We start from the raw sequence: 27,369 nt of genomic DNA, 5'->3' as shown, positions 1-27,369 counted from the left end.
CAGCAAAAGCCAAGGCCCAATGTGGCCAGGCCTCTGGGACAGGGCCCGTCGCGTTGCCCCTCCCTCTTCCACCCCCACAGCGGGGCGCAGGTGTCCGCGGCGTCCCGCGCGTCCCCATCCCTCGCCGCCTTGGCCGCGGCCCCAGCTCCCTACTGCCGTCCGCCCCGCGTCCTCCGCTAACCTCGGGTCTGGACTGGCGAACCGCGGGGCCGGAAAATTTTGAGTCACGGTGTGGGGGAGCGGAGGAGGCGGGCCGTGACCCTGAACGGGGTGGGCTCTAGGACCCGCCTCGGGCTCCCAGCAGGGGGACCCGCCGCGAGCCCACGTCCCGCACGCACCGGCCCCACGGAGCGAGACGCCGCGCTGCCGCTGCGCCCTGGGCGGCACCAATGGGTGTCCGGGACCGTCGCGCTCGCAACGACCCACGCGCCTTCACCGCTGCGGCCGCCGCCGGTCGTGTCCCCCCCGCCCCGCTCAGCACGATGCCCCGGGCGCCGCTCCTGCAGCTGCTGATGGCGGTCTCCGTGGCGGCGGCGGTGGTCGGCGAGCCCGGGCCGGCGCTGCCCCTTCCCACGGGGGATGCCACGCTGGCCATCGTCTTTGATGTCACCGGCTCCATGTGGGACGACCTGATGCAGGTGCTCGACGGCGCCTCACGCATCCTGGAGAGCAGCCTGAGCCGCCGCAGCCAGTCCATCGCCAACTACGCGCTGGTGCCCTTCCACGACCCAGGTAGCGCCCCCGCGTCCCCCCCACCCTGGGCGCCCTGGCGTGGGGCGCTCACCCGCACCCCGCGGGCGATCGCGCCCCGGGGCGCGCCTGGAGGTCCGCACACTGCTCCGCCGGGCGGGGGCGCCTTCTCGACGCATTCGCGCCCGCGGACAGGTCCGCACCTCGGGCAGCCACCCCTTGCTTGCCCCGGGGAACCCGCTGTCTCCCTCCCCCGCGCCTCCGGAGATGGCGGGGTGCCCAGGCAGGCTAGGGACAGAGGGCGGCGGGCACCTCTGTGTGTCGTAAGCAGGTGACTTCACCTTCCTGAGCCTAGCTTATGAAACCTCGTTTATGAAACCGGGTGAGAAACTGTCCCCAACACTTGCTGAGACGCATTCGTGCTCAGGGCCTGGCACGCGATCAGCTTTTGCAGCGTTTGCGTTTTTACTTTTTGTTAATTCTTAGACTTTGCTCCCAGCACGGGCTTCAGAGGCCAAAAGAGCCCCCAAAGGCAGGCCGACCTACCCCTGCCTCGTTTTAGCCCGACCTCTTTTCCCTAGGAAAACTGCAGCTCGTCCAGGTCGCCTCCACCTCCCCGATTCTCCCGGCCAGGTCCCCGCCCCTGCGCGCAGCACTTTGTCCCCTTGCAGTCACTTGAGTTTCAACTCAGTGTTAGGGGCGTGGCCTTGAAAGGGTCCCTGGGAGACCCCACTGTGGGGAGGGAGCTTCAGGGAAACAGCGGCTGAGTAATGCCACAGACCTCCGACTTTCTGAGTAGCGGGTCTGCTTTTCCACCAACAGTTTTTGATGAAAAATTTGAGACTTCCAGCAAAATGGGGGGAGGCGGGGAGTTCATTGAACACCTGTCTTCCTGCCACCCAGATCCTATGATTAATATTTTACTGTTTGCTTTATCACACGTGTCTCCATCTAGCTGCCTCTCTATCCAGAACGATAGCTTTATAAGGCCAAAATCTAAAAATGGCAGATTCCTTCAGGATGGTACTACAGAGCGCCTCAGGCTGAGAAAATTCACAGTGACCTGAGGCTATATGAGATTGTAAGCCTTTTTAGAAGAAGTGGCCTTTATTAATCACAACAGTGTTACAGAGTTTTGCAAAATGGGCAGCCGTGGGTGTGACTTAATCTAGTACAGTCCTCAGGCTGGGTTTGGAGGTCCTTCTGCTCCCAGGAGTTCTGGGTTCTCTAGGGCTCTGCCGCTCAAAGCCAGAGGCTGCAGGGGGGATGTCTAGAAGAATATTTCTGGGAACAAAGGGATGGCTCCCACCTCCCAGTGGGGGGCAACAAGGTTGGGGGAGTTGTGAAGCCGAGGGGTGTGGGGTGTGTCCTGGGGCTTCACCTTGGACACAGGTCACCCTCCATCCCCCCAGTGCTTTCTCTCCCTTTCTGGATCATTCTTGGGCTTCCAAAGACATCACATTGAAAGAGCTGAGAGATCATCCAATCCACCCCTTTCTCTTACAGATGGAGAAACTGAGGCTCAGGACACGGATGGGGCTTACCCAGAGCCACCTGCCAGGATGATGTCATTTCTTATTCATAACCCACATTTGTCTCCAAAATGCTTGGCTGCAGTTGCAGGGCAGGAGAACAGCCTGCTGGAGCCAGATTTAGTGTCCTGGGGCCCGGGCTGGGGCTCCTGAGGGTTGTTGCCCCTGCCCCCCTCTAACTGTGGGCTTCTTGAAGCCCGCCTCCCACCCCCCAGCCTTTCCTCCCCTCCCCCTCTCTGGATGCTGAGCAGGTGTGCGACTCTCTGACCTTCACTGCATCCTCTATGAGACAAAATCGCCAGTCCTCCTGCCGTGTTCCCCAAACCGTCCAGGTCCAAGTGCGGAGGGGCATCTCCGTGTTTAGTGAGCTGGTTCTGTGTGCACAGCCTCTGTGAGGCTCCCAGTGTGAAGGGGAGCAGGCTTCCTTGTAAGGAGCAGGCATCCCACTGGGGACAGGCCAGGTGGAGAGTAGAACGTGTCACATGCTGGCTCCGGTACCAGCTCCTGACTATGGGTCAGCAAGGGAGGGTACTGACCGAAGGCTCTCTGAGGAGGAAGCAGTGTTGGAGCAGGGCTTGAACACGAATGAATGTTTATCAGCTTTTGACTATCTGCCTGGCCGATGCTAGGTGCTGGCAATGCAGTGGGGGTGGCGGGCTCCCTGAGCACATGGAGCTTGCTGGGGAGTGGCTGACAAGTAGGGACAGGTGTTGGGGGGAGCGTAGGAGCAGTAAAATGGGAAGGTGGAAAAGGCAAGATTGGTCCGGGCTCTGACTTCAGGATTCTGGGGTTTGGAGCACTTAGATTTCCTTCTATGGGCTGCGAGCAACCACTGAGGGATTCTGAGCAGGGATTGGACTGTGGTTTAGGCTTGGCTGTCTTTTGAATCGGCCGTGGAATTTCCTTTGGTGGAAGAGGCGCTTCAGAAACAGGGGTTTTAGCTGACTGTTGAGGCCCCCAAGGCTGCAGGCGTAGAGGGCTTTCTTAAAGGAAACCCCCATCCTAAACCCCAAGGACCTGTCTTCTCGGGGAGGGGGGGGTGAGGGGGTGGGAGGGAGGAGGGGAGAGACTATCAGTGGCTCTGGACTGCAAGTGTTTGGAGAGAAACTAGGACCCGTGCTTTGGAAATATTCTTAAAGTTTTTCAATGAAAAAAGTGGTATGTTCCCAAACTGGAAAGTTAGCATTTTGTTAATGGTTTCATTTTGGAAGAAAATGTAGCTGATTTTCAGGTTTTCATTATTAAAATTTTGCAAAGAACCACTCTCCTGTGCAAATCTTTCTATCTCTGATTGGTTTTTCTGCAGGGTTAAGCTCCTCAAAGTGGAATTCCTAGGCCATTTTTTTTTTGAAATTAAATCATCTTTATTGCTAAAAGTTAATTGACAAGTGTTAAAGAGAAAAATTCACTATTAACTATGAAAGGGCCAGAAGCTTGGTATATATAATTTAGGAATTGCTACTACTCACATAACTGTTCAGCTTTATGTGAAGGTTAACGGAAGGAGGGTTCTTGGCCATTTTTAACACACTGAATGGGTGGACAACTCTTCAATTTGTTTTCCAAAATGTTTCAGGAGTTTAAACTTCTACCAGAAGCTTCTGAGGGGACAGTTTCAGAGTAGCCAACCCCCAACACTGGGAATTTAAGATGAAAACTTTTTTTCTCCCTAATTCAAAAGTTGGGCAAATATTTTAATTTCTAGTGAGGTTCAGTGCATTTTCAGATGTTCCCTAGACTTTTTTGGGTGTGAATTTCTTCTTTTGCACATTGGTGGTGCCTTTACTTGTTTTCCCGTTGGGGTTTTAGTAGTTTTCTTATCAGTCAGTATGAGGACTTTAATATTGAAGATATTAACTGTTTTTTGTTACGGGGTTAGTGTTTTTCCTGATTGTTTGCCTTTTAGTGTTGTTTGTGATCCCCAGTGGTCTGACTATTTATTTATTTATTTATGTGTGTATTTATTTATTTCCCTGGTGGTCTGAAATTTTAAATGTTTATGTCGTGAAATCTATGGACTTTTTCCCCTTGTAATTTCTTCACCTACATGCTTAGAAGGATTTTTTTTTTCCCTATCACAAAATCAGTTAGGTACATGTTCTAGATTTTTTCACCGGTTTTCTCCTTATATTTAAATCTTTAACCTGGAGTTTTTTAAAAAGTTGGTGTAAAAAATAATCTAATGTACTTCTACCAGGATGGGATAATTTTTCAGGTACATTTTATCAAACAATCCTCTTTTTTTTTTTTTCATTTATTTGGATCGCGGCTTTATCCCAAATTACTTTATCTATTAAGAATTTATCTGGGCTTTCCATTCTGTTTTGTTATATGGCAAATCTTGTGCCAAGAGCATATTATATTCATTATTTGGTTTTACAATATGTACTAATAAGGCAAACTCTTCCTCGTATTCTTTTTTCTTTAAAAAAAATTTTTGGGGGGCACCTGAATGGCTCGGTCATTTAAGTGTCTGCCTTCGGCTCGGGTCGTGGTCCCGGGGTCCTGGGATCGAGCCCCGCTTCGGGCTCCCTGCTCAGTGGGAAACCCGCTTCTCCCTCTCCCATTCCCCTTGCTTGTGTGCTCGTACTCTCTCTCTGTCAAATAAATGAACAGAATCTTAAAAAAATAAATAAATAAACCGTCATTTCTTTAAAGAAAAAAATTTTTTTCCCTTAGGTGCGTCTGGGTGACTTAGTAGGTTAAACTTCTGACTCTTAATCTCAGCTCAGGTCTTGATCTCAGGGTTGTGAGTTCGAGCCCATGTTGGGCTCCATGAGCTTACTTAAAAAAAAAAAAGATAGATAAATAAATAAATCTTTTTTTTTCTTTTTTAATTTTCCCCCAGCTTTACTGTGATGTAATTGACACAGAATATTGGGTTAGTTTAAGGTGCACCACATGTTGATTTGATACATTTATATATTGCAAAATGATTAGCTAACATTTCTTCTGTGTCACTTAATTACCATTTTTTGTGGTGAGAACATTTAATACCTACTCTGACAATATTCAAGTATATGATACAATATTAGCTATAATCACCACGTGGTCCATTAGATCTCCGGAATTCATTTACCTTCCAACTAGAAGTTGTTTTTTTTTTTAAGATTCTTTTTTTTTTTTTAAGATTTTATTTATTTATTCGAGAGAGAGAGAATGAGAGCCAGAGAGCACGAGAGGGAAGAGGGTCCGAGGGAGAAGCAGACTCCCCGCTGAGCAGGGAGCCCGATGCGGGACTCGATCCGGGGACTCCGGGATCCTGAACGGAGCCGAAGGCAGTCGCCCAACCCACTGAGCCGCCCAGGCGCCCCCGACGAGAAGTTTTTATCCCACTTCTCCCATCCTCCAGTCCCTGGAAACTACTAATCTACTGTTTCTGAGTTTGGCTTTTTTAGATCCCAGATGTAAGTGAGATCATACAGTATTTGTCTTTCTCTGTCTGACTTATTTCACTTAGCGTAATGCCCTCAAGGGTCCCTCCATGCTATTGCAAATGGCAAGATTTCCTTTCTATGGCTGGATAATAGTCTAGTATTCCATACTATTCCATTCCGTGTGTATATGTACCACATCTTTATCCATTCATCGGTTCATGGTTTAACAAAATCTAGGGGCACCTGGCTGGCTCAGTCGGTGGAGTGTGTGACTCTTGATCTCGGGGCTGTGAGTTCGAGCCCCACATGGGGTATAGAGATCACTTAATGTCCTTTTCCTGAGCCCACCCAGGATCCTACATTACATTCAGTTGCCATGTCCGCTTAGGCTCCTTTGGTTGTGACCATTCCTCAGACCTTGTTCTTGATGACCCGGACAGCTTTGATGAGAATCGCTCAGATGTTTTGTCCCTTCGTCATGATTGGTCCCGTGTTTTTCTCCAGTTAGACCAGGTGACAGGAGAGGAAGACCACAGAGGAGCAATGCCGTTCTCATTACGTTCTGTCAAGGGTGCATACTACCCATATGATGGGTCACGGTTGATGTTGACCTTGATCACACAGCTGAGGTGGTCAGTTGTCGCCATTGGGAAGTTCCTCTTCTCTTTCTCCATTTCCGGACTGTCCTCTCTTTTTTTTTTTTATTTTTTAAGATTTTATTTATTTATTTGAGAGAGAGACAAAGAGAGCACAAGCAGGGGGAGGGGCAGAGGGAGAGGAAGAAGCAGACTCCCCGCTGAGCAGGGAGCCCTATTCGGGGCTCGATCCCAGGATCCCGAGATCATGACCTGAGCCGGAGGCAGATGTTTAACCGACCGTGCCACCCGGGCGCCCCCATACTGCCCTCTTGGGAAGAAAGTCACTGTGTGCAGCTCATACTTAAGAAGTGGACGTTGTCCTCCACCTTATTGAGGGTGGAGAATTAGTGTAAATCATTTGGAATTCTTCATCAGAGAGTTTTCTCTTCTTCCCCGTTTATTCTATTATTTCTATATCTCAGTATAGACTCATGGATAGTTATTTTGTACTCTGGGTTATTTATTTTTTTAAGATTTAATTTATTTATTTGACAGAGAGAGAGAGAGAGACAGTGAGAGAGGGAACACAAGCAGGGGGAGTGGGAGAGGGAGAAGCAGGCTTCCCGCTGAGCAGGGAGCCTGACCTGGGGCTCGATCCCAGGCCCCTGGGATCATGACCTGAGCTGAAGGCAGATACTTAATGACTGAGCCACCCAGGCGCCCCTGTACTCTGGGTTATAACCCAGTACTACTAACCAATACTGCTTTATTTTGTTGCTCAGTTTTTTGGTTATTGGAATTTCTTTCTGTTGGCTTCTGTGTGCCTTTGACATGCTCCCGTTATGTGTGTGTGTTTTAAAGCACTGTCTTACTTTCTGGTACTATAAGGTGTTCAAAACTCGTCTTACATATTTCCTGCCGCAATCCTAGATCTAGCAATTTATCCAAGAATCCCTGGATCCTTTTATTGAAAAATGGCACTAGGAAGTAGGATCCGAGTGCTACGTGTACTGGGGTGTCACTGCCTCTAGCCCCTTAGCTGACAGACCAAGGAAGGGATGCTGTATGGGTAACTTGTATATATAACTGGTCTATAAGTATTTCTGTATGTTGCCATCTGTGTCTGTATTAAGCTGGACGTGAGTTCGGACTGATGTCTCCAACTCAGATTTTATCACCACGTAGATCATTCCAGTCTCCTCCCCTTGCTTATCTACGACCTCCCACTCCGACAGTGACACACCTGCTCCCACCACCCACCATCCACCATGTGTTTACTTAATGGTTCCAGTCCAGTATATGGAGAAGTGGTTTTAGCATCGTTAACTCGTACCCCATGGGAAACAACTTTATTAACTAGAGTCCCTTCTTCTGCCTTACAGACTGTTTTATCTGGGAGTGACTTAGGCCAGTCCCTTGTTTGTAATCTTTTGATTCACCTTCATTTTCAAAATATTCTTGAACATGTATTCTTTCAGATGACAAACAGAAAAACTTAGTCAACTTCCCCCCAAAAATTCCTACTGTGATTTTGCTTGGAATTGTGTGAAATCTCGATTTAGGGAAAATTGTCATTAAAAAAAAAATTCAGTTGTTTCCATCTAGGACGCATGCCTCTTCCTTTGTCCGCATATTTATTTCCTTTCGTAAGTTCCACCCATTTCTTTTAAAGATCATTTCTAAGTATTTTGTTTTTTTGTTACTCTTTTGACTAGGAAATTTTTTCCATTACATTTTTTGCAAATGAGTATTGTTGGTATGTTGGAAAGCAATTCATTTTCATATATTTATTCTGTTTCCAACGTTCTTACTGAAGTTTTTTTTTTTTAACTACTATTTTTTTTTTTCTTTCAATGTTTTGGGTAATGGCTTGAGTGTCCTAGGCTGGCCACCATAGCCTGTCCAAATCATAATATTGTGTCACTTTTCCAATCACATATTTCACTTGTTTGAAATGTCTTGTATTATTTATCAGCCAGAACTTTCAGAACAATGAGAAATACACAAAGCAAATGGTCATTCTTCTGATCATGCACTGCCGTGTGATGTTGGCTCTCGGTTTGAGGTTTTCTTCAGCAAGTGAACGAAGATGATGCTTTCATTCCTAGTTTACTAAGGGTAAAAAAAAAAACAAAAAAAAACCCCCCAAAACTACAACACCCCAAAACAAAACAAAACAAAACAAAACAAAACAAAACAAAACAAAACAAAACAAAACCCAAACAGGGAGGGGCGCTGGATTTTAGCCAGTGGCTTTCTGGCTGTGTTGCGATATCTGTAAGCTCTTTCTCCTGTTGACCTATTGATGGGATTCCTTAATTTTTAACGACTTCCACATTCCCTCTATAAGCCCTGCTTGGTCACGGATGATTCTTTCCTATCCAGCTGGATCCCATTGGCCAGTGTTTTATTTGGGGAGCTTTGGGTTTTGTTTCAGCGTGTCAGATCAGTAAGGGACATTCTCTCTCTGTGCCCTTTGTTGAGTGTTGGCACCAGGGCTTAGTTAGCTCTTTCATTTAACAACTTAAATTATTAAGTTTTCTCCCCAAGTTGTGAAAGTTTTTTTTTTAAAGTTTATTGATTTACTTTTTTAGTCATCTCTCCACCCAACGTGGGGCTTGAACTCATGACTCTGAGATCAAGAGCCGCACACTCCATTGACTGAGCCAGCCAGGCCCCAAATTGTAAAATTAATATGCGCTTGTAAAATATTCTAATAATATGACTCTCAAGGGATGCAAACACTTTTAATCATTTTGCATCCTTCCAGACCGTGTGTAATTGTGTGCATACTTAATTTTTTATTTAAAAAAAATGGAATTATGCAACACATACTGTTTTGCAACTTGTTTGTCTTCCCTATGCGATACACCAGATACTTTTCCATGTTAGGAAATATCAATCCACCTCATTGTTATTAATGACTACATAAGATGTGGCAGAAGGGGACTTCATTTATCTTAATCCTGTCTTGATTTATCCAGCCATTCCTGTATTGTAGAGGAGAGATTGCTTTTAGTTTCTTTCTTTTTTTATTTTTAAGATTTTTATTTATTTATTTGACAGCGCGCGCGAGAGAGAAAGCAGGAGTAGGGGCAGAGGCAGAGGGAGAAGCAGGCTCCCCACCGAGCAGGGAACCTGACGCGGGGCTCCAACCCAGGACCCTGGGATCATGACCTGAGCCGAAGGCAGACGCCTGTTAACCAACTGAGCCAATCCAGCACCCTGCTTTCAGTTTCTTGACAACAAACATGTACACATTCGCAGACATATCTGTATGGTAGATTCCCAGAAATGCAGTTGCTTTGTTAAAGCATATGAGCATTTAAAATTTTGATAGCTATCACTAAACTGTCCTCCAGAAATGCTGTACCATCCTGACATCCTACCAGCAGAGTATGAGACTGCGTTTTCTCCCCCACACCACACCTTGCTGGCATCTGGGGACATCGTTCTTCTCTTCTTCACTAATTTGCTAAGTGTGAAATGGTGTCCCATTTTAATTTGCCTATGATTGATCGTTAGTGAGTTTGAGCATCTTCTCTGGGTCGCCAGGTGCACCGTCAGCTTGCCTCGGGGAGGAGGAGTTTTAGGCGGTCAGGGGCGAGGATGCAGGCAGGCCAATGTGTTCAGCTCACAGTGTGGCCTGTGAGCTGGGGCAGCTCGGCCTCTGGCTGCAGATTGTGTGTGTGTGTGTGTGTGTGTGTGTGTGTCTACTGTCATCCTTGAGCAACGTTGCTATTAACCAACCGCTCATCATGAAATAGATCTGATTGGTTCTTGCTCCGAGGGGTGAGTCCAGCCCTGTGGCCTGGCCCCTGTGCTTCTCTCCTTGGAGGTTGGGTCCTCTGAGCTGCCCGCGAGCTGTAAGCTGGATTAGGTGCATCCCTGTTGTTGATGGCACCTAATCCAAGGGCAGTGTTCCTGCCTGGGCTTTCCAGGCATGAGTCCATGCAGGGCAGAGGTGTGAAGAGAAAGACAGGCTGGGGATGCCTTTGAGAGAAGAGTGGCAAGGTCAGGATGTAGTGGGTCTGAGGGCAGGAGTCTGCCTGAAGGGGCTGGGGTGGGCTGGGTGCATTAGTCTGGTCCCCAGGGATCCCTGACAGACCCATTATTCACTTGCTCAGTAGGTGATTCTCGAAGGATGACCACGGGCCAGGCAGGTGCCAGCTTGCCCTGCCCCCTTCAGTCCAGCCTGGCCCACAGCAAAGGGCCAAGTTCATTAGCCACAGTGTGGTCCCTTGTACAAAGAGGTCCCGGCTGCTCTGAGAGGTGGGGATACAGGAATGATGTTCCAGCTGAGGTGGAGAGGAGCTGGGTGGGTAGGGGAGAGCCTGGACGGGTTGGGGAAGAGCATTCCAGGCTGAGGGAACAGCAGAGACAATGGCTCTGAGGCTGCCAGGAATGTGGATGTGAACCTCTCCTTGAAGACATCAGGGATTGGCTGATGTGGACACTCAGGGCAGGGCCCGGATCCATTGGGTGTTCAGGGCAAGGGGCCCTCCTTAGGAGGCCTTCAGGAGTGTCGGGTTCTAGACTCCTGGACACGAAGGAGGAGGTGGAGGAAGGTTCTGGGGCCATTTTGGTTCTTTGGACAGAGTCACTTGCCTAGCTTGCTTCCTGCCCCACCACATCTGTCCTTTGTGGGTATTTTCAAGGGAATCACATTCACCCAGCCCCGAGCTCAGGAACTGTTGGAATTCTAGCAGGCTAGACTTCGTTTTCTCCAGCCCCTGCCTTATAAATGGGAAGACTGTGTCCCAGGGAGGGGACACAACCTGCCCACGATCGTGGCAGACTGTGGGACCCTGCCTGGGGGGACTGCAGCTGGAGGAGGGGGGCAGGTGTGAATCCAGAATTGGCCCCAGGATTCAAGCCCTGCTTTCAAGGAGGAGAGGGGAAGGGTAGACCCTGGGAGGAGTCCATGACATGAGGTCTTTCTGAGGCTGGACCTCTGGTGCCTCACTGTGGCCCTGACCAACTACACTGGGGCACAGGATTCTGGGTAAGGGGCATCACCTGGGTGAGGAGCTGGGTGCGATCCTGTGCATGATCCTCCCACGTCCCGGAAGCTCCACACCCTCCTCTGGTGGAGCGGAAAAAATCTGCCTGAGGAGAGATGGTTCCGGGCCAGGCTTCTGGGGCTCAGATGCTCAGGGGCGGCACAAGTGGGGCCAAGGTCATGGGTTTAGTGATGTTTGCAGCCGGCCGGCAGGCCCTGCTCAGAGGGACTGCGTGCCACATCTGCCCAGCTGTTTGGCAAGTGCCCACCTTCAGTCACGAGCCTCTCTCCCCCTCTAGGAACAAGAATGAGGGGCTAGGGAACAAGGGAATGAGTTCTGAGTATCTGCAGCTTGAACGTGCGGTGAGACGGATCAGCTTTGAATCCCACCTCCACGTCTTCCGCATTCTAAGACCTTGGGCAGGTCACTTCACCTCCCTGGGCCTCAAATTCTCATCTGTGAAATGGGGATCATAAATAATCGACTTCTCTGGTTGCTGTTTTTGTTTTCTAAGTGAATGTGTGCCAAGTGCATAGAACAGCACCTGATGCTTACTAAGTATTAAAACAGTTAATCATATTAAAATGTTAATCTGCCATCACCATCGCCACCATGGTTTTTGGAGACAGGATAGCCGGTGGCAAAGGGTATAGGCTTTGGAGCCAAGCAAGTGGATTTGATATTCTAGGTTGAACAGTGTCCTCATGAAATTCCTGTCCTTCCTAGAACTTCAGAATATGCATAACCTTATTTGGAAATAGGATCACTGAAGATGTAATTCATTAGGATGAGCTCATATTGGAGTAGAGTGGGCCGTTCATCCCATATGACTGGTGCTCTCATCGGAAGGAGGGAGGCAGAGCCAGCACAGGGAGAAGGCCCTGTGATAATGGGGGCAGAACTGGAGTGCTTATGTGTTTACAAGTCAAGGAACGCCAAGGGTTGCTGGTATTTGCCTTCAGAGAGAGCGTGGCCCTGCTGATAGCCTGATTGTGGGCTGCTAGCCTCAAGAACTGCAAGAAGGGAAATTTCTGTTGTATAAAGCCACCCAATTCGTGGTATTTTATTACAGTGACCCCAGGAAACCAGGACAGACATTAACTACACTTACTAGCTGTTTGACCTTCACTAAGGGCATTGTTTTCTCTCTAAGCCTTGGTATCCTCAGTTGTAACAGGGAGATGAAAAAAAAATAGAAGTGAGCTCAAGCTTATAAAATAATAAGTGCTCAAGGCATAGAAACTGCTGTGACCATCACCACCACCATCATCAACATCAATGTCAACATCACCACCACCACCATCATCAACATCAATGTCAACATCACCACCACCACCACCACCACCACCATCATCACCACCACCACCACCATCGCCACCACCATCATCATTGTCATGCAGCATGCTGCTAAGATGTCAGGTGATCAGAGCTTTTTGACCAGAGCCAGCCCTCCCTGGACTGGGTGAAAGAAGGAGATCGGGAGGGTCTCAAATGACCCGTTTCAGTGGGTAAACTCACATGGGAATGTGTCAGGTGTCCTACCCTCTCCTGCCCTGACCAGGCACCTCACTCTGTCCTGCTGGAAGATGGGTCTTGAAATGGTCATCCTGCTGAGAGCACCCTGTCCTGGTGGGGTTTCAGGATGGTGAGTGACAATGTGCAGTGGGTCCCAGGAATGACAGAGGAAGCTGTGGGCCAGTGTTAATTAATGACAAGAAAGCATCCATCTCTGGCTTGCTGCCTGTAGCTGTGGATGTGCAGGTGGCTGGGAGAACAGGTAGCGAGGAGACCTCCATACCCCCAGCCCCTTCTTTGCATCTTGGGAGCCAGTCCTGCCCTGGAATGATGGGACCAGTCATCAGTAACACTCCGTACCTGGAACTGGCTCGGGGATCTATTCAGCAAAAGGAAGAGATCCCAGATTCGTGTGTGTGTGTGTGTGTGTGTGTGTGTGTGTGTGTATAATTGTGTACTCTCAGAAGCTGAGGCAGGCATTTAAAAAACCCTTGCCTTCAGTCTTTGCTAGGGCCTTGCCCTCTGCCTTGAGAGCAATCACGGACACTCTTGTCCATCTGGCCAGCCCTTCCTCCATATGACCAACTCCTCTGCATGCCCCAAATAATCACATTAGTTTCCTGCTTCGCTTCGTATCTGTTTCTCTGAAAGATGGGCAGCCGCGTGTTGTAGTGGGAGGGCCTGGGGACCGGGTAGGCTTGGCATTCAGTACATGCTTGCTGAGTGTTGACTGTATGCCTGGTGTTGTTCTGGGACAGGTTATAGAGATAAATGAAGCTTTGTCCTGACCTGGAGCTGCTCAGGCAATATGGAATTCAAATGTATTTATTCAGTCACTCACTGGAACTGCATTTATTGAGTGCTTACCATATACCTGGCACTGAAATTGGCCCAAGGCCTACAATGGTGAACAGGAGAAGGGGTCACTGTCTGTATGATATATCCAGGTAACTCTTGCACCAGATCTTCCCAGCTGACCTTGAAGGACTTCCTTCTCCTCTCTGGGCTTCAGTTTCTCCATCTTTAAAAAGCTGGGGTCTGGGCGCCTGGGTGGCTCAGATGGTTGGGCGTCTGCCTTCAGCTCAGGTCATGATCCCCGGGTCCTGGGATCGAGTCCCGCATCGGGCTCCCTGCTCTTTGGGAGCCTGCTTCTCCCTCTGCCTCTCTCTCTCTGTCTCTCATGAATAAATAAATAAAATCTTAAAAAAAAATAAAAAATAAAAAATAAAAAGCTGGGGTCTTTGGATCTCTTTATCTTCAACTTTGTTGTTTGGCACATAGGTTTGTAGTCCGAATTGATTTTTCCCAAGTCCATTCTTTTTTCTTTTTTTTTTTTTTAAGGGTTTTATTTATTTATTTGACAGAGAGAGACACGGCGAGAGAGGGAACACAAGCAGGGGGAGTGGGAGAGGGAGACGCAGGCTTCCCGCGGAGCAGGGAGCCCGATGCAGATGCGGGGCTGGATCCCAGGACCCTGGGATCATGACCTGAGCCGAAGGCAGACGCTTAGCGACTGAGCCACCCGGGCGCCCTCCCAAGTCCATTTTTGCTGGAGACAGGATGATGGAGTCTGTGGGAGGCAGAAGAAACGCCCCCCACAAAGATGTGCATGTCCTAATCCACAGAACCTGTAAATCTGTTACTTGACACAGCAGACAGCGCTTCGCATGTGTGGTTAAGTTACGGATCTTGAGATGGAGAGATTATCGTGGATTACCCAGATGGGCTCAGAGTAATCACAAGCCTCCTTGTAAGAGGGAGCAGGGGGGTCAGAGTCTGAGGAGATGTGGCAGAGAAGCAGAGGGGATTGAGAGAGAGACTGGAAGATTCTCTGCTGCAGGCTTTGTAGATGGAGGAGGGCCATGATCCAAGGAGTGCGGGCGGCCTCTCAAAGCTGGAAAAATCAAGGAAGCGAATTTTCCTGTAGAGCCTCCAGAAGGGGTGCACCCTTGCTGATGATACCTTGATTGGAGGGCTTCTGACCTCCAGAAATGAAGTGTGTTGTTTTGAGAGGCTGAGTTTGTAGTAATTTATGAAAGTGGAAATAGGAAACTAATACAGAGACCAACCTTAAAATCCTTTCCAGGGCTTTCCAGCTCAGAGGATCCTCTCTGGCTCCTGAAATGTTCCGAGTCCGTGTTTTAGGCGTATAGTCCCTGGCCCTCAGCGTGAGCTGGCCGGGTCCTTGGAACATAAGGAGGTTGGATGAGGAAGTCACTGAGCATGGCTGAGTGGTGTGGGGGAATCAGGATGGGCGATTTCCCGGGAGAATCTTCCTCTCTCCCAGAGTGCAGACCCTCCCAGAACAGCCATGGCGGTGGAAGGCTAGACCTTAGATGGCCGGTTTGGCATCCTCCCTGCCCTCTACCACCTGGGCCGCCCACTTTGGGTTTCTCAATCTGGTAAAATTGTTAAAAAACAAAAACAAAAAAAAAATGAAAAGGAAAGAAAAAGAGAAGGAATGGACATAGGTGACCAACATGTTATCTTACCAGGTAGAACCATGAACAGAATCAACTCCCCCGAACAATTACTGTCCCTCCACGAAAGAGAGTAATCCTCACCCCCGGCCCCCAGGGAGGAAGAGCATAGACTGGAGAATAAAGGGCCGCCTTTCCAACCGCTGCTTGATTTGTGATAACTGATGTCACCGACTTTATTGTTCTCACGCTGCCGCAAATGGAAGAGAAGGTGGTTTTGGCCCAGCCCTGGTCCAGCATTGGGAACAGAGGGTAGCTGAGGTCACCAGACCATGGGGGGGGGGGGTGGGCAGCCAGAGTCAGAGCTGGGATCCCCTGGGGCTTCCCTGGGTTCACAGACAATGAGCTATTGGTATCCATTCCCCCATGTGAGCAAAACTGGGCGCAGGCCGGCTTCCCTAGCATTGACGGATGAGTGGCTGGCTCATCTGGAGGAGGGGAGGACAGTTATGAGGTTACTGAACTTGCTTCCAGAGCCTTTACAAACGTCCTGGCCTTTGACCCAGTAATTGTGCTCATGGGAGTATATGCCAAGGCATCCACTGAGCTGGTGCTTAAATGCTATGGATCTAGAGGTGTTCTTGGTAACATTGTTCATTATAAAAACTGGAAACAAAGCGACGTGGGATCAAGCACATCCACTCTTAGTCATTTATACAAAGGAATTACTTTGTAGCCATTAAAAATGATTTTGAAACTGAGCATTTAGCCTTCTGGAAAATTGCTCAAAATATGTTATTCGGTAAAAAGAATTAGGTTAAAAATAGGATGTTATTTGTACTTCAGTAGAAATTCTGTGTAAAATAGTATGCATGCGTGCAAGGGGCAGGTTTACAAATATGCATGAAAGTGTTGAAGGTTATGTATAAAAATCAGAATGACTGTCTCTGGTTGGTAGAATTCCCTTCTCTTTCTGTGTCAGGAATTTCTATGTATAGTTCACAGGGAGCCATTCTCTAGAGCTTGGTTTCTGGGGTTGTACAGACCTAGGCTCATCCCAGCCCTGCCACTTATTGGCTGTGTGTCTTTGGGCAAGTCACTTAACCTCTCTAGTCTTCCCTGTCCTCCTCTGTAAAACGTGGGTGAGACTGAGACCAACCTGGTGCCGGGGAGGATTCAGCGAGTAGATGCTCAGGAAGCATCTCAGCACGTGGCCTGGGGCTTAGTGAGTGCTTAGTAAATGTCAGTATCGTCAGTGAACTTTTTTTTTTTTTTTAAACATCGACCATGTATTATCACGTAATAAAGAAAGAACCGATGTTGAATAAAATTACTGCTTTTCTCTGTCAAACTGGAGTTTGAGGACCTCATGCTGGAGCACGAACAGCCACACGGCCGTGTTTGCTGAGACTTCGCTGTGTACACGGGGCCCATGCGGGGTCCGCCCCTCCCTGACCCCACTGCGTTCTCAGAGTGACGCTTCTCAGCTAGGAGAGATGGTGTTGTTCTGCGCCTCATTTTACAGATGCGGAAACTGAGCCTGGGGACAGTGGAGTAAGGTCTGAGAGGCCCTGTGGCTCAAGGATGGAGTCAGGATGCCAATCAGATCTGTCAGCAAAGGCTGAGGGTCGGGCTGAATCAATTACTGCAGAGTTCAGAAAACGAGAGGCCGGGGGGAGGGGGGAGGCTTGGTAAACGCCAGAGCAGCTGAGGGAGGGGTGTTGGGCATGATGAATAATAAATTCAGAACACAGGCATGGGCTCCCAGGGGACGATTGGTTCCTAAAGTGTTGGGCAGAAGAGCTGGTGTCTGCCCTCTCCTCGAGAATTGTGGATGAATGCCGGATAATTCCGTGGGCTTCCTTCCCTAAGAAGGACCAAGGTCAGTTGACTAGTCGATGAGTATGGGAATTTTTTTAGGGTGACTAGAATTTAGAATTCTTGAGCTAAAAATAGTCCATTACTAGAGTTCACCGAGGACCCAGATGAAATATTTTCCTGAGAAATTTGACGTCCACGAACCTTGTAAAACCCCCTTAGTGCACACATCCCCATGGGGAGTTGGGATCCTAGCCCTGTTTTCGGTGCCCTGATAGCCTTGTCTTATGCTAACCGTGACTCTCAATTACAGCTATTAAAAAAATCTTTTTTATCGGGGAGCATTTCAAATATATGCAAAGTCAGCAGAGTAGTGTGATGAATCCCTACATCCCCATCGCCAGACATCAAAACCTAGACCTCTCACCCTCCACCCCGGCTCAGTGATGATTGTTCTCTGTAGTGCTGGCTTTAGGAGGTGAAATTTACATACATTGAAATGCACAAATCTTTGCTTTGCAGTTTGGAGAAACCTTATTCCTGTGGAACCCACACTCCTATCACACTATAGAACATTTCTGCCTTCCCTGACAGTCCCTTTGTATCTCCCTAGCCCCCAGACAACCTCTGTTCTGATTTTTTCCACCTTAGATTATTCCTTCCTGTTCCAGAACTTCTATAAATGGAACCATATAAATGTGCGCTCTTTGTGTCTGGCTTCTTTCGTGCAGCGTGATATCATCTGTGAGATTCATCTGTGTGGTTGCCTGCATTGGTAGCTTGTTCTGCTTTCCTGCTGAGCAGTTTTTGATTATATGAAGAGACCACAGTTTGTTTATCTGTTCATTGGTTGATGGACATTTGGCTGGCTTCTAGTTCTGGACTATTATGAATACAACTGCTCTGAACAGTTGAGCACAAGTCTTGGTGTCGACATATGTTTTCATTTCTCTTGGGTAAATACCTAGGAGTGAAATGGCTGGCTCTCATGGTATGTGCATGCTTCAGGTTTTAGAAAGTTCTGTTTATCTTCCAAAGTGGTTGAACCATTTTGCATTCCCACCAGCAGCGGACAGAAGTTAGTCCCATGTCTTCACCTACATTTGGTGTAGTCAACCTTTGCAATTTAACGCTGCTCTTTTTAAATGAGCTAATATATGGATGGAGTTTCTGGAAGATTTTCTTCTCGTTGATCAGGCTGGTGTTGGACAGTTCTCTGTCTCTGTCTTTCCAGAATTCCTCTCCCACTGATGGTGGGGTGGGCAGGGTGGTAGAGGGGAGGTTCCTAGGACAGCCATGTTCAGAAAAGACTGAGAACTGTGGTTTTGAGGAAGAACAGGGGGGTTGCCCTCTGTCTCACCTCTGTGCTCCCCTGGAGCTCTGGGCCTGGCTTGGAGCAGGGCAGGGGGCTGAATGGCCTGGAAGACCTAGAAACTGCCCCCTTACTGCTCCCCTTTTGGTTGGGGAGGGTGTCTCTGGGGCCCAGGTTTCACCTTATTTCCCTTCTGGTAGCACATCGTGTAACTGCTGCCCCACCCCATGGAGGTGGTACGTCCGGGAATACAAGCCCGCCTCGGCCCCTCTCTCTTTTCCCTGCAGATATTGGCCCAGTGACCCTCACGGCAGACCCAGCGGTGTTTCAGAGAGAGCTGAGAGAACTCTATGTGCAGGTGGGCCACCCTGCCCCTGGCTGCTTGCTCTGCCCCCGCCCCCCCCTTCCTTTCCCAGTCCAAGCCTGAGGCCAAGGTCTTTGCCCCACCCAGGGGCCAAGATGGCGGCTTCGGCTACTCTCATGAACCGTCTCCCAGCACTGCCTCTGACCTGTGCCCCAGCTTGGGTGTGCTGAAGATCCTGTACTTCTTGGGGTTCCTTCCTTTATTCAGTGACCCAAGTACCTGTGGGAGTCCCTGTGCTCGGCACATTGTAGGTGCTTATTATTTAGCGAATGGGTGAAGCAGTGGAAGGAAGAGGTGTGTGGCAGCGGAAGGAGGGTGTGAGAGGTCTCAATCCAGACCCCCAAAACAGCTGGGCTTCTTTGCCACACTGAACACCCAGGTTCAGCATCTGTCCCGCCCACCAACAGCAGCAGGTTCCTGAAGGCAGGGACCCCACCTATCTAATTCACGGCCAGGTCCCACGGGGCTCAGAACAGGGCCCAGCACATAGAGGGGACAGGAAGTGCTTGTGGGCTGGATGAGTGAACCCAGGAGAGGAGCATTACTGAAAAGTGACCATGTGCAAACCTTGACTGGCTGGGCAAAGCCGGTCAGGCAGGACACGCTCCCTTCCCCAGAGCAGAGCTCCTGTCCGTGGTCAGGGATGGCGGGAGTGTGTGCTGGTTTGGGACTGATTCTAGGGCAGGCTACGAAGTGGATTTGGGGAGGCAGCTTTGAATGCTTTCCTCTGCCCCACGCCCACCGCTCCTTCTCCTGGCCACCCCCTGGCACCCTCTGTTCTCCCAAGCCTCGGCTAACACGGGGCTTCTTTGGGGGCATCTGTTAGATATCCCAGGGCTCCCAGCCCTCCTCCCCAGCTTGGATCACTCATCGTAGTGGTAATTAAATAATCGTGATGTGCTGACCCCACGGGAGGGACCATGCCTCTCTTGCATGGGTGAGCGAGGGGAAGGTGCTACTTGTCTAAAGTTAGACCTCCTCCTACCACCCACTGGTGTCAGAGGTGTCCCTAGGTGGGCCCCACCCGGAAGAGGTGGGCAACAGCTCCTGACACACCCCTGCCCTGCAGGGGGGCGGTGACTGCCCAGAGATGAGTGTGGGGGCCATCAAGGCTGCTGTGGAGGTGGCCAATCCCGGCTCCTTCATCTATGTCTTCTCGGACGCCCGCGCCAAGGACTACCACAAGAAAGAGGAAGTCCTGCGGCTCTTACAGCTTAAACAGTCACAGGTGAGTGGGCCGGCCTGGGGGGCTTGAGCGTGGGGGCCCCCAGGGCTGCTGAGGAAGCCAGGGTCCCCACTGTGGGCAGCCCGAGCCCCCACCTGCCGAGTGGAGGGCGGCTGCTTCCCCTCCGGGGTCCCCGCCAGCACGGCCGCCGGCCCTCAAGACCGAGCTGGTCTGGTGAAGTCCAAGTGTGTTCTCATGCTCTGGGCCCCCCGCCCGCCGCGGCTCCTGCCACCTGGCGAGGCTCATTCTTGATAAAGACCACACCACCCACTCCTCTCGCTTGCACCCTGTCAGAGTCTGTGCAAATTCATCTTCCTCCTGGTGTCACCCTGCGCTCCCGTCTCTGTGGTGCGGGGCCCTTTTCCCACTGCCTCGGGCACCTGACTTGTTGCTTGGGTTTTTGCTTCTCGCTTTCACAGCCAGGGCTGGGGTGGAGGGCTGTGCGCGGGGAAGGGGGAAGGGCCCCCCAACCGCGTGACCTCCTCCGGCCAAGCTCTCAAGAGCTGGGACGGCTTCTCTGGTCTCTGGTCTCCCATCCGGAACAAACTCCATTCTCCAAGATTCTTCTAACTTTGTGGCCCCCAAGGGCAACTTGGAGCGAGCCGATTTCCATTCCCTTCCTTTCTGTAGATTTAGTAACGGCCTCCATTTCTTGAGCACCTGAAGTGTTCCTGGTCCCGTGCTACACCCTTGACCCGCCTCAGCCCTGGTCCGCACGGGGTGGGTACTCCCATCGTTCCCAGTCTACAGATGCATCGCCTGAGCCCAGAGAGAGGCAAGGGCTCGCCCTGGGTCCCTCCTCCCTCGTTCTGGCCCTGCCACGCACACCTGAAGGAGGCGGCCAGGGAAGCCCCGAGCCAGGCTTCATGTCCCTCTTCCAGGTGGTCTTCGTGCTGACAGGGGACTGTGGTGACCGCACTCATCCTGGCTACCTGGCTTACGAGGAGATCGCTGCCACCAGCTCTGGGCAGGTGTTCCACCTGGACAAGCAGCAGGTGACCGAGGTGAGCCTTCCCTGGCCATCCTGCATCTCCGGGCGTCTGTGCCTGGCTGTCAGGTCGCTGCCATGGATGAGCAGCTCCATGTCTCACCCTGCGGCCAGCACCGTGAGTGCTGTGCTCAGGGCTGTATGACGTCATCTCGCCAGGCCCTTCTACCTGCTGCCCACCCCAAAGGCAGGTGCACTGGAATTCCCGATTTTGCAGGTGAAGAGGTTGGAACTTGAGGAAGCATCCTGGATCCCGCAAATGGTGCAGGCTGGCAGGATGGACCTAGCAAAGTTTGCCAGAGGTGGGGGTAGGGGGTGAGATTGTCCCCAGAGTCAGGGAACTCGGGGTGGGTAGAGGAGTAGGTGGGGGATAAGGGGCGTCAGATTCAGGGCCAGAAGATCCTGCGGGAGCACTTAGGCAGGCGGGGGCTTGCTTGGCCCTATGTCCTGAGGCACAGGGTTGTCAGTGATCTGGATCCTTTCAGCTTGGTGCTGACCAGGTGTCTGCGTCCTTGTCTTGCTCGAGACCAGGTGTCTGTCCTTCCCCCGCCTCCAGGCCCCACTGGCCGCTCAGGGCTTGCCCTGCTTTCCCTCTCCCCACAAGTCTGTTCCCTCCCAGGTGCCAGAGGGATCCTTCCAGTGACATGCTGGTAAATGTCCACAGCCGCCTCCCTGAAAGCACGAGAGTGCCCATTTCTGTGGTATAAATCCTCCTACCCTGGCTGATTTCAAGCTGCCATCATGAAGTCACTGAGCAGGGTTGGGAAGGTGCTCTCAGTGGACTTTTTCGAGCCTCTATGAGCCATCTCTCATACACTGGATCTTTCTAAAGCAAATCTGACCAATGGGTCTCTTCTGGTTGTCCCCTGGAGAAGGTCCAGAGCCTTCTCTGACTCCTGCCTCTCTGACCCCATGACCTGTGTTATTCCCCTTGCTGACTGCTGCCACCCCACTAGACTCTGCTGTTTCTTCAGTGTCCCGTCTTTCTACCCCAGGGCCTTTGCTCATGCAGCTTGTTTTTCCTACACCTCCCCTGGTTCCTCATTTTCCCAGTCTTAGCTGAAATGCTCTCTCCTTGGGAGACCTTCCTTGATTTCCCGTCAAGATTAAGTCTTCTTTCATACCCTCTCCCAGCTCCTGGCACTGCTTTACATAACTGCAGTTTTATAACCGTGGCATCACTGAACGTGTTAGGCTGTGAGCTCCCTGAGCAACAGGCCCTTACTATGGGTCCTTTGTGCTGCTGTATATCGCCAGTACCTCATGCGGCTACCAGCATGGAGCAGGTGCTCAGTAAATAGCTGGTAAATGGACAGATGCAGGGTCCCTTGTGCCTGAGGCCCTGGGAAGAGGAAGGCAAGAGAGGCCCTGTCTGGGAGGCAGGCCCCAGCCCCAGCAGCCCTGCTGTAGCCTCCAGGAGAGGGTTTTTTTGTGTTATATATTTATGGACTGAAGAGAATGGTCTCTAGGGCCATGTTTAGATTAGCGTGCCTTAACTCCCTGTTGACAAATGGCGTTTATGGTTCTCTGGGACACATTAGACTTTATTTTTTGGCATGTCGGCCTTCTCTGGCACTGAGCCGCCCAAGTGAGGGTGGGAGGCCTTTGGGAGTGGAGGGATGTCTCAGTCCTTGTTTTTGGGGGAGACCTATTTGGGTGGGAGCTGGGTTCTGAAGGTCAGGGGCAAATCAGACAGGGCAGCTGGACAGGTCAGCGGGGGACAGCTTGCCCAGGTGGGGGCTGGGCTCCCCTGTTCTCTCTCTTGAGGCAGGGAAAGTGGGGTGAATCCACTGGCTCCTGGCCATGGTGGCCAGCCTTCTGCTGTGGGAGCCTGACTTGGCAGTCTGTGTTTGACTTGATGGGAACTCCGGTGGCCAGGATTGGCTGCCTCTGGGTAGGGGCCTGGATTCTTCTCCTTCCTAGATGCAGAGCTGTGACATTCTAGATGTTCCCAGACATTTAGCAAGCCTGAGAAAGTGGCCAGGACGGCCAGGGCTGTGATCATTCCCCCCACTCCCCCCCCAACCCCTGCCCAAGGAGAGGGAACAGTGCCTTTGCCCAAGCCAGGGGGCTCCAGCTGAGAGAATGACTCCTCAGAAGTTGCCAGAGTCCCCAAACTGTGCACGTGTAGTCAGTCCTTTTACCTTTGCACAGTATGTCCAGTGCAGCAAGAGGGACACGTTCTGCATTCTCTCTTGCCTTCATTTCCCGCTTACCGTGCACCTGCTACTGGCTAGCTCAGGTCCAGTTGCTGGACACAGAGACAGAGTCCATCCAGGTTAGGTCTCAGTGCTTTTGAGCTTTTGCTTTTTTCCGGTTGTTAGTAGCCCTTTGGGGTTCTAGGGTAATTGAAGCAAGGTGAAGATCTCCTCTTCCTGGTGGGAGTAATTTGGGGCTCTTGCCATCCTTCAATGGACAGGGGAGGTGGGCACCATGGCCCTTTGGGAGTGGGCATTTCTGGTCAAGGCTTAGCTAGGTCCAAGACCCCCCCGGCCAAAGCACAGCCTTTCCCCAGCTCAGACCCAGCTCAGTCTATTGCCACCAGCCCCAGAAGAGTGGGCCAGAATTGCTGGGCAAACCCCCTCATTCTGCAGCCTTCCCTGCTCCTGCGAAGTCCGTTCTGGGAGCCCAGCCCCTTCTCCTGTCTAGCACCAGCCCATACAAATATGCCAAATCGCCCAGATTCTGCACATCAACTAGGGGAAAGGTGAACCACCTTCTAAGACAGTAAGTGTGGGGGGTGGGGGAGGAAGGGAGGTCTGACCAGGTGGTTCCAATTAACAGATCAGGAGGCATGGGCCCCAGAGATGACTTCATTCTGGATTCTTCCAGGAGGAGGCAGCGTGGTGGAGGGTTAGGGCCCCATGCCAGCTTCAGACCCCAGCCCTGCCACCTGCCTACAGGGTGACCTTGAACATCGTACTTAACCTCTCTGGGCCTCTGTTTCCTCCTGTGCACAGTGGGTTAAGAGAGCCCCTGCCTAGTGAGACGGGTGACTGGCAGGCCCTGGGAAGCCCTTGGTAAGAGTTAGTGATGGCCGTGATTCTAGCCCCCTGCTTTGGTATGGGGCCTAGAATGTATCCCGGGCTCCCGTGAAGCCCCCTGAAGAGTAACGGCTCTCTCGGAACAGGTGCTCAGGACCTGAGTGCCCAGCGGTGCGCAGCTGGAAGGGGCTGGGGCTCTCTCTCCATCACTGCCGGCCGAGCTTCCTGACCCAGGCCCCACAGTCAGGCCCCAGCTTTCTGCTCTGTGGCTCTGAGGCCCTCTAGGCCCCCTGGCCTCTCCTCTCTGCTTCCTCGGCCGCCCTGGCTGTCAAGTGTCCGGGGAGGAGCCTCGGGATGATTTATCTGCCGTGAACGGCCGAGCGGCAGCCATCTGGCTGGGGTAGCAGCACCAGATTCTTTCATTCCTTCCCTATCGGTGACAAAGAGATGAGCCTCATTGCAGCGCTGGCTCGCAGGCCCCCAGTCCTGCTAACATCTGGAAGCCATTGTCTCCGCCAAATAAACATTGAGCTTGCTGGATGAAGGCTCTCTGCTCAGAAGGCTCCCTACATTCTGCCCGGAGCCCTGGGGGCATTGCAGGGTCCAGAAAGCCTTGTCTGCGGGCCTGGGCCTACAGGGAGTCTGGCCTTGCTGTGGGCAAGATGGTCAGCACCCCCAGCTCCCTGGCAGTGCTGTGCTTAGGGGCAGACCCCGTGGCAGGAGGACAGGAGGCATGCCGCCTCCTGGTGGGGTCACTGGCATCGTCCTCTGTGTGAGCCTTCTCTGAGGTTCAGTAGCCTGAACTCCTGGGCATCGTCCCTCTGTTGGAACATCTTAGGACAAGCTTGTAATGACAGTTGCGGCACAACAGTTGGTGTGATCTCTCTGGGACGTTGTCAGCTGGTGCTGCCGCCGCCTTCCAGCAGCTTTGCTCAGTTGTGATTTCCTCCCAACCCCTGACAAGGCATGACCCCGGGGCTGGGGGGAGGGGGCAGAGGACAGTGATCATGGGGCTGTGGCTTTGGGGTGGGGGCAGTTGCCTCACCTCGACAGCTTCTGTCCACCCTTCCAGCTGGAGGCCTTGGCTGCTGCTTCCTCCAGCCAGCTCCCGTGTGCACGGAGAACGTTGTCAAGAGAAACATTACTTAGAAAGCGAGGCAAAACAGAAGGAGGGAGCTCCAAGCATACAGACAAGTGAGTTTTCAGAACACAGGATTCTTATCCTGGGATAACTGAAATCTAGGCACAAGCATTCCAGCTCAGTCTGAATAAAGCACATTTGCTTTTTCAATCTCGGGCAGTTCTTCCAATTCCCTTCTTTTCCTGTTCGCTTTCGTGGAGGATCGCACGGTAGGACTATGATTCAGAGCAAGGGTGGCCAATATGCGGCACATAAGATACCACTTTTCTTATCCTGTATCCGTGGCAGACATTACTCATCAATCACAGAGCGTTCTCCTCTCTGCGACTGATGCAGCTTTGGATTTAGTCTGACAATATCACTTCCAGTTGATTGGAATTGGCAACAGGACCCCACTGTGGTTGTTTAGGGGTATACATGAAAGTCATGACATACTTGCTCTTTTTAAGGGACTTTTACTTAAAAAAATTACTATGAAAGATCTTAAAGAAAGGTGAGAAGAACCTATGTCCCAACTAGATTCAGCAGTTACCATTTTTGCCCCACCTGCTTTACCTCTCTGTTCGATCTTCTCTGTAAATAAATCAGTATGAATTTAAAAAAAAATGATCTTGGACGTAATCCACAATATCTTCTAATAAAATGAAGAGTACTTTGCTGCTTTATCCAATGCCAAGTTCAAATTCAGATTTCCCTAATTGTCCTCAAAATGTCTTTGGTAACAGTTTTTGTCAAATCAGGGTTTAATCAGGGGGCGTGCATTTCATTTGCTTGTTATGTCTGTTAAGTCTGATTACATCTGGAGCCTTCTACCCTTTTTTTTTTTTTTTTCCTGCCACTAACTTCTTGGAGAGGTCTTGATTGTACAATACCCCGGGTTCCGGATTCATCTGATTGTTTCCTTATGTCATTAATTTGTTCCTTTCCCCCGCTGTATTTCCTCCAACCTGGCAGTTAGCTCTAAGGGACTGATTAGTGGAGGCCAGCGTTTGGGGCAGGAATATTTCATGGTTGGTGCTGTGTGTCTTTTCTGTTGCATCACACCAGGAGGTAAGTCATGTCTTGTTGTCCTTCTATTCCTGATGGTAGGTTTGGTTCCTGGGTGAAGGTGGTGACAGACAGCTCTCTGTATTGTAGGGACATGTTTTTCCCTTTATGACTCAAGTGGTCTGTGGGGTAATGCTGGGGTTCCACATGGACATCTCATCTCTTGTACATTTATTAGTGGGCATCCTTCCATGAAGAAGAGCTTTTGATGACTTGGTTTTTTGAAGCACAGAAAACCTATTGAAAAGGCAGGAATCATACTTAATTCTTTCTCTTTAATGAAGAAGTTGCCTTCGTTGGTGGCAAGAGGTTTTATTGTTTGAATTTTGCTGTTCTTTTTTGAGTATTATTATGGGCACACGGATTCTTTAATTGGATGTGTTTGTGTTGATTCAAGCCATTATTTTTGGGGGGCTCCAGTTCTCCCAGATTTAGCTAATGGGATTGCCCTTTGGCTGGTTCCTTCCTGTGTCCTGTTGCTATGTCCCATTAGTCTCTGAGAACTTCCTTGCTTAATGGAACTAACAGTTGCCTCAGGCTTACCTTGTGAGTCACCTGCCCCAGACCTGGAATCAGCCATTTCTCCAAACAATACTAGTGGGGAATGGTATTGAGAAACCCCCAGGTTATAAATTCACTTGGAATGAATTTGTATATAAATAAAATACTTGCAACTCTCTCTTACGCTTGGCTGTAAGAGGAAATCTTGGTTCAGCAAGCCTTAACATCTTTTACTTCTTTGCTTTATTCTGCAAGATATATAAAACAGTTTTATGAGCACAGTACTGATGGTTGTGCCAAGTCAAAGCTACTAAATAAGAATTTCTTTGCAGTTCTTTCTGTCCTCAGGGTGCCTTCCACTGGGAAAGTTCAGTCGAACCCCTGGGTTCTCAGTACATGAGGAGCTCTTTTTTTTCTCTCTGTGGCTATGGTGCTCATTTGTTGTACAGTGAGGTTCATGTTTCATTTTGTTTAGTTCGAGAAGCATCCTGGGAAAACGTGAAAGTAACTTGGCCTGGAAGGACGCCCCCTCTTCATCCTCGTTGCTGGTTTTCTAATGGGAAACTGGGAGGCGTGGCTATTACAAGGCTGGTTTGGGGGTGGAACGGAGTGAGGTGTCCGTAAGGTGAATCTGATGCCCCTATTAAGGAGGTGTCTGCCCTGCTGTCACACACAGTGAACAGAAGCTTCCCGAACACCCTCTCTGTGCCAGCCACTGAGCTCAGGGCATAGCAGAGGGTCTCGGCCCTCATGGGGCTCCCAGGCCAAGAAGGGAGACAGGTATGAATCTAACCAGGAGTTGGTTGATAAAGAGAGTGCAGGTCATTTCTGCAAGAGAGAAGCATGTGTGGTGGGAGCATGGGTGTCCAACTGT

The 27,369-nt window shown here is 50.5% G+C and overlaps 1 protein-coding gene across 1 annotated transcript in view; it reads left to right on the top strand.

Annotated features, from left to right (window-relative positions):
• Window positions 1-233: 233 nt before the first annotated feature.
• The window catches only part of HMCN2 (hemicentin 2), a 148,242-nt gene continuing 121,106 nt past the window's right edge, over window positions 234-27,369 (top strand). Inside the window, exons 1-4 of the mRNA XM_025888527.2 lie at window positions 234-732; window positions 18,533-18,603; window positions 19,679-19,837; window positions 20,716-20,838. Of these exons, the coding sequence (XP_025744312.1) occupies window positions 390-732; window positions 18,533-18,603; window positions 19,679-19,837; window positions 20,716-20,838 (696 nt within the window). The 5' untranslated portion in view covers window positions 234-389. The remainder of the gene's footprint in view (window positions 733-18,532; window positions 18,604-19,678; window positions 19,838-20,715; window positions 20,839-27,369) is intronic.

This window comes from Callorhinus ursinus, unplaced genomic scaffold, assembly GCF_003265705.2.
Source record: "Callorhinus ursinus isolate GAN/ISIS: 27379988/994484 unplaced genomic scaffold, GSC_fseal_2.0 scaffold24, whole genome shotgun sequence".
Taxonomy (NCBI): Eukaryota; Metazoa; Chordata; class Mammalia; order Carnivora; family Otariidae; genus Callorhinus; species Callorhinus ursinus.
This window is presented reverse-complemented; position numbering and strand designations above follow the sequence as displayed.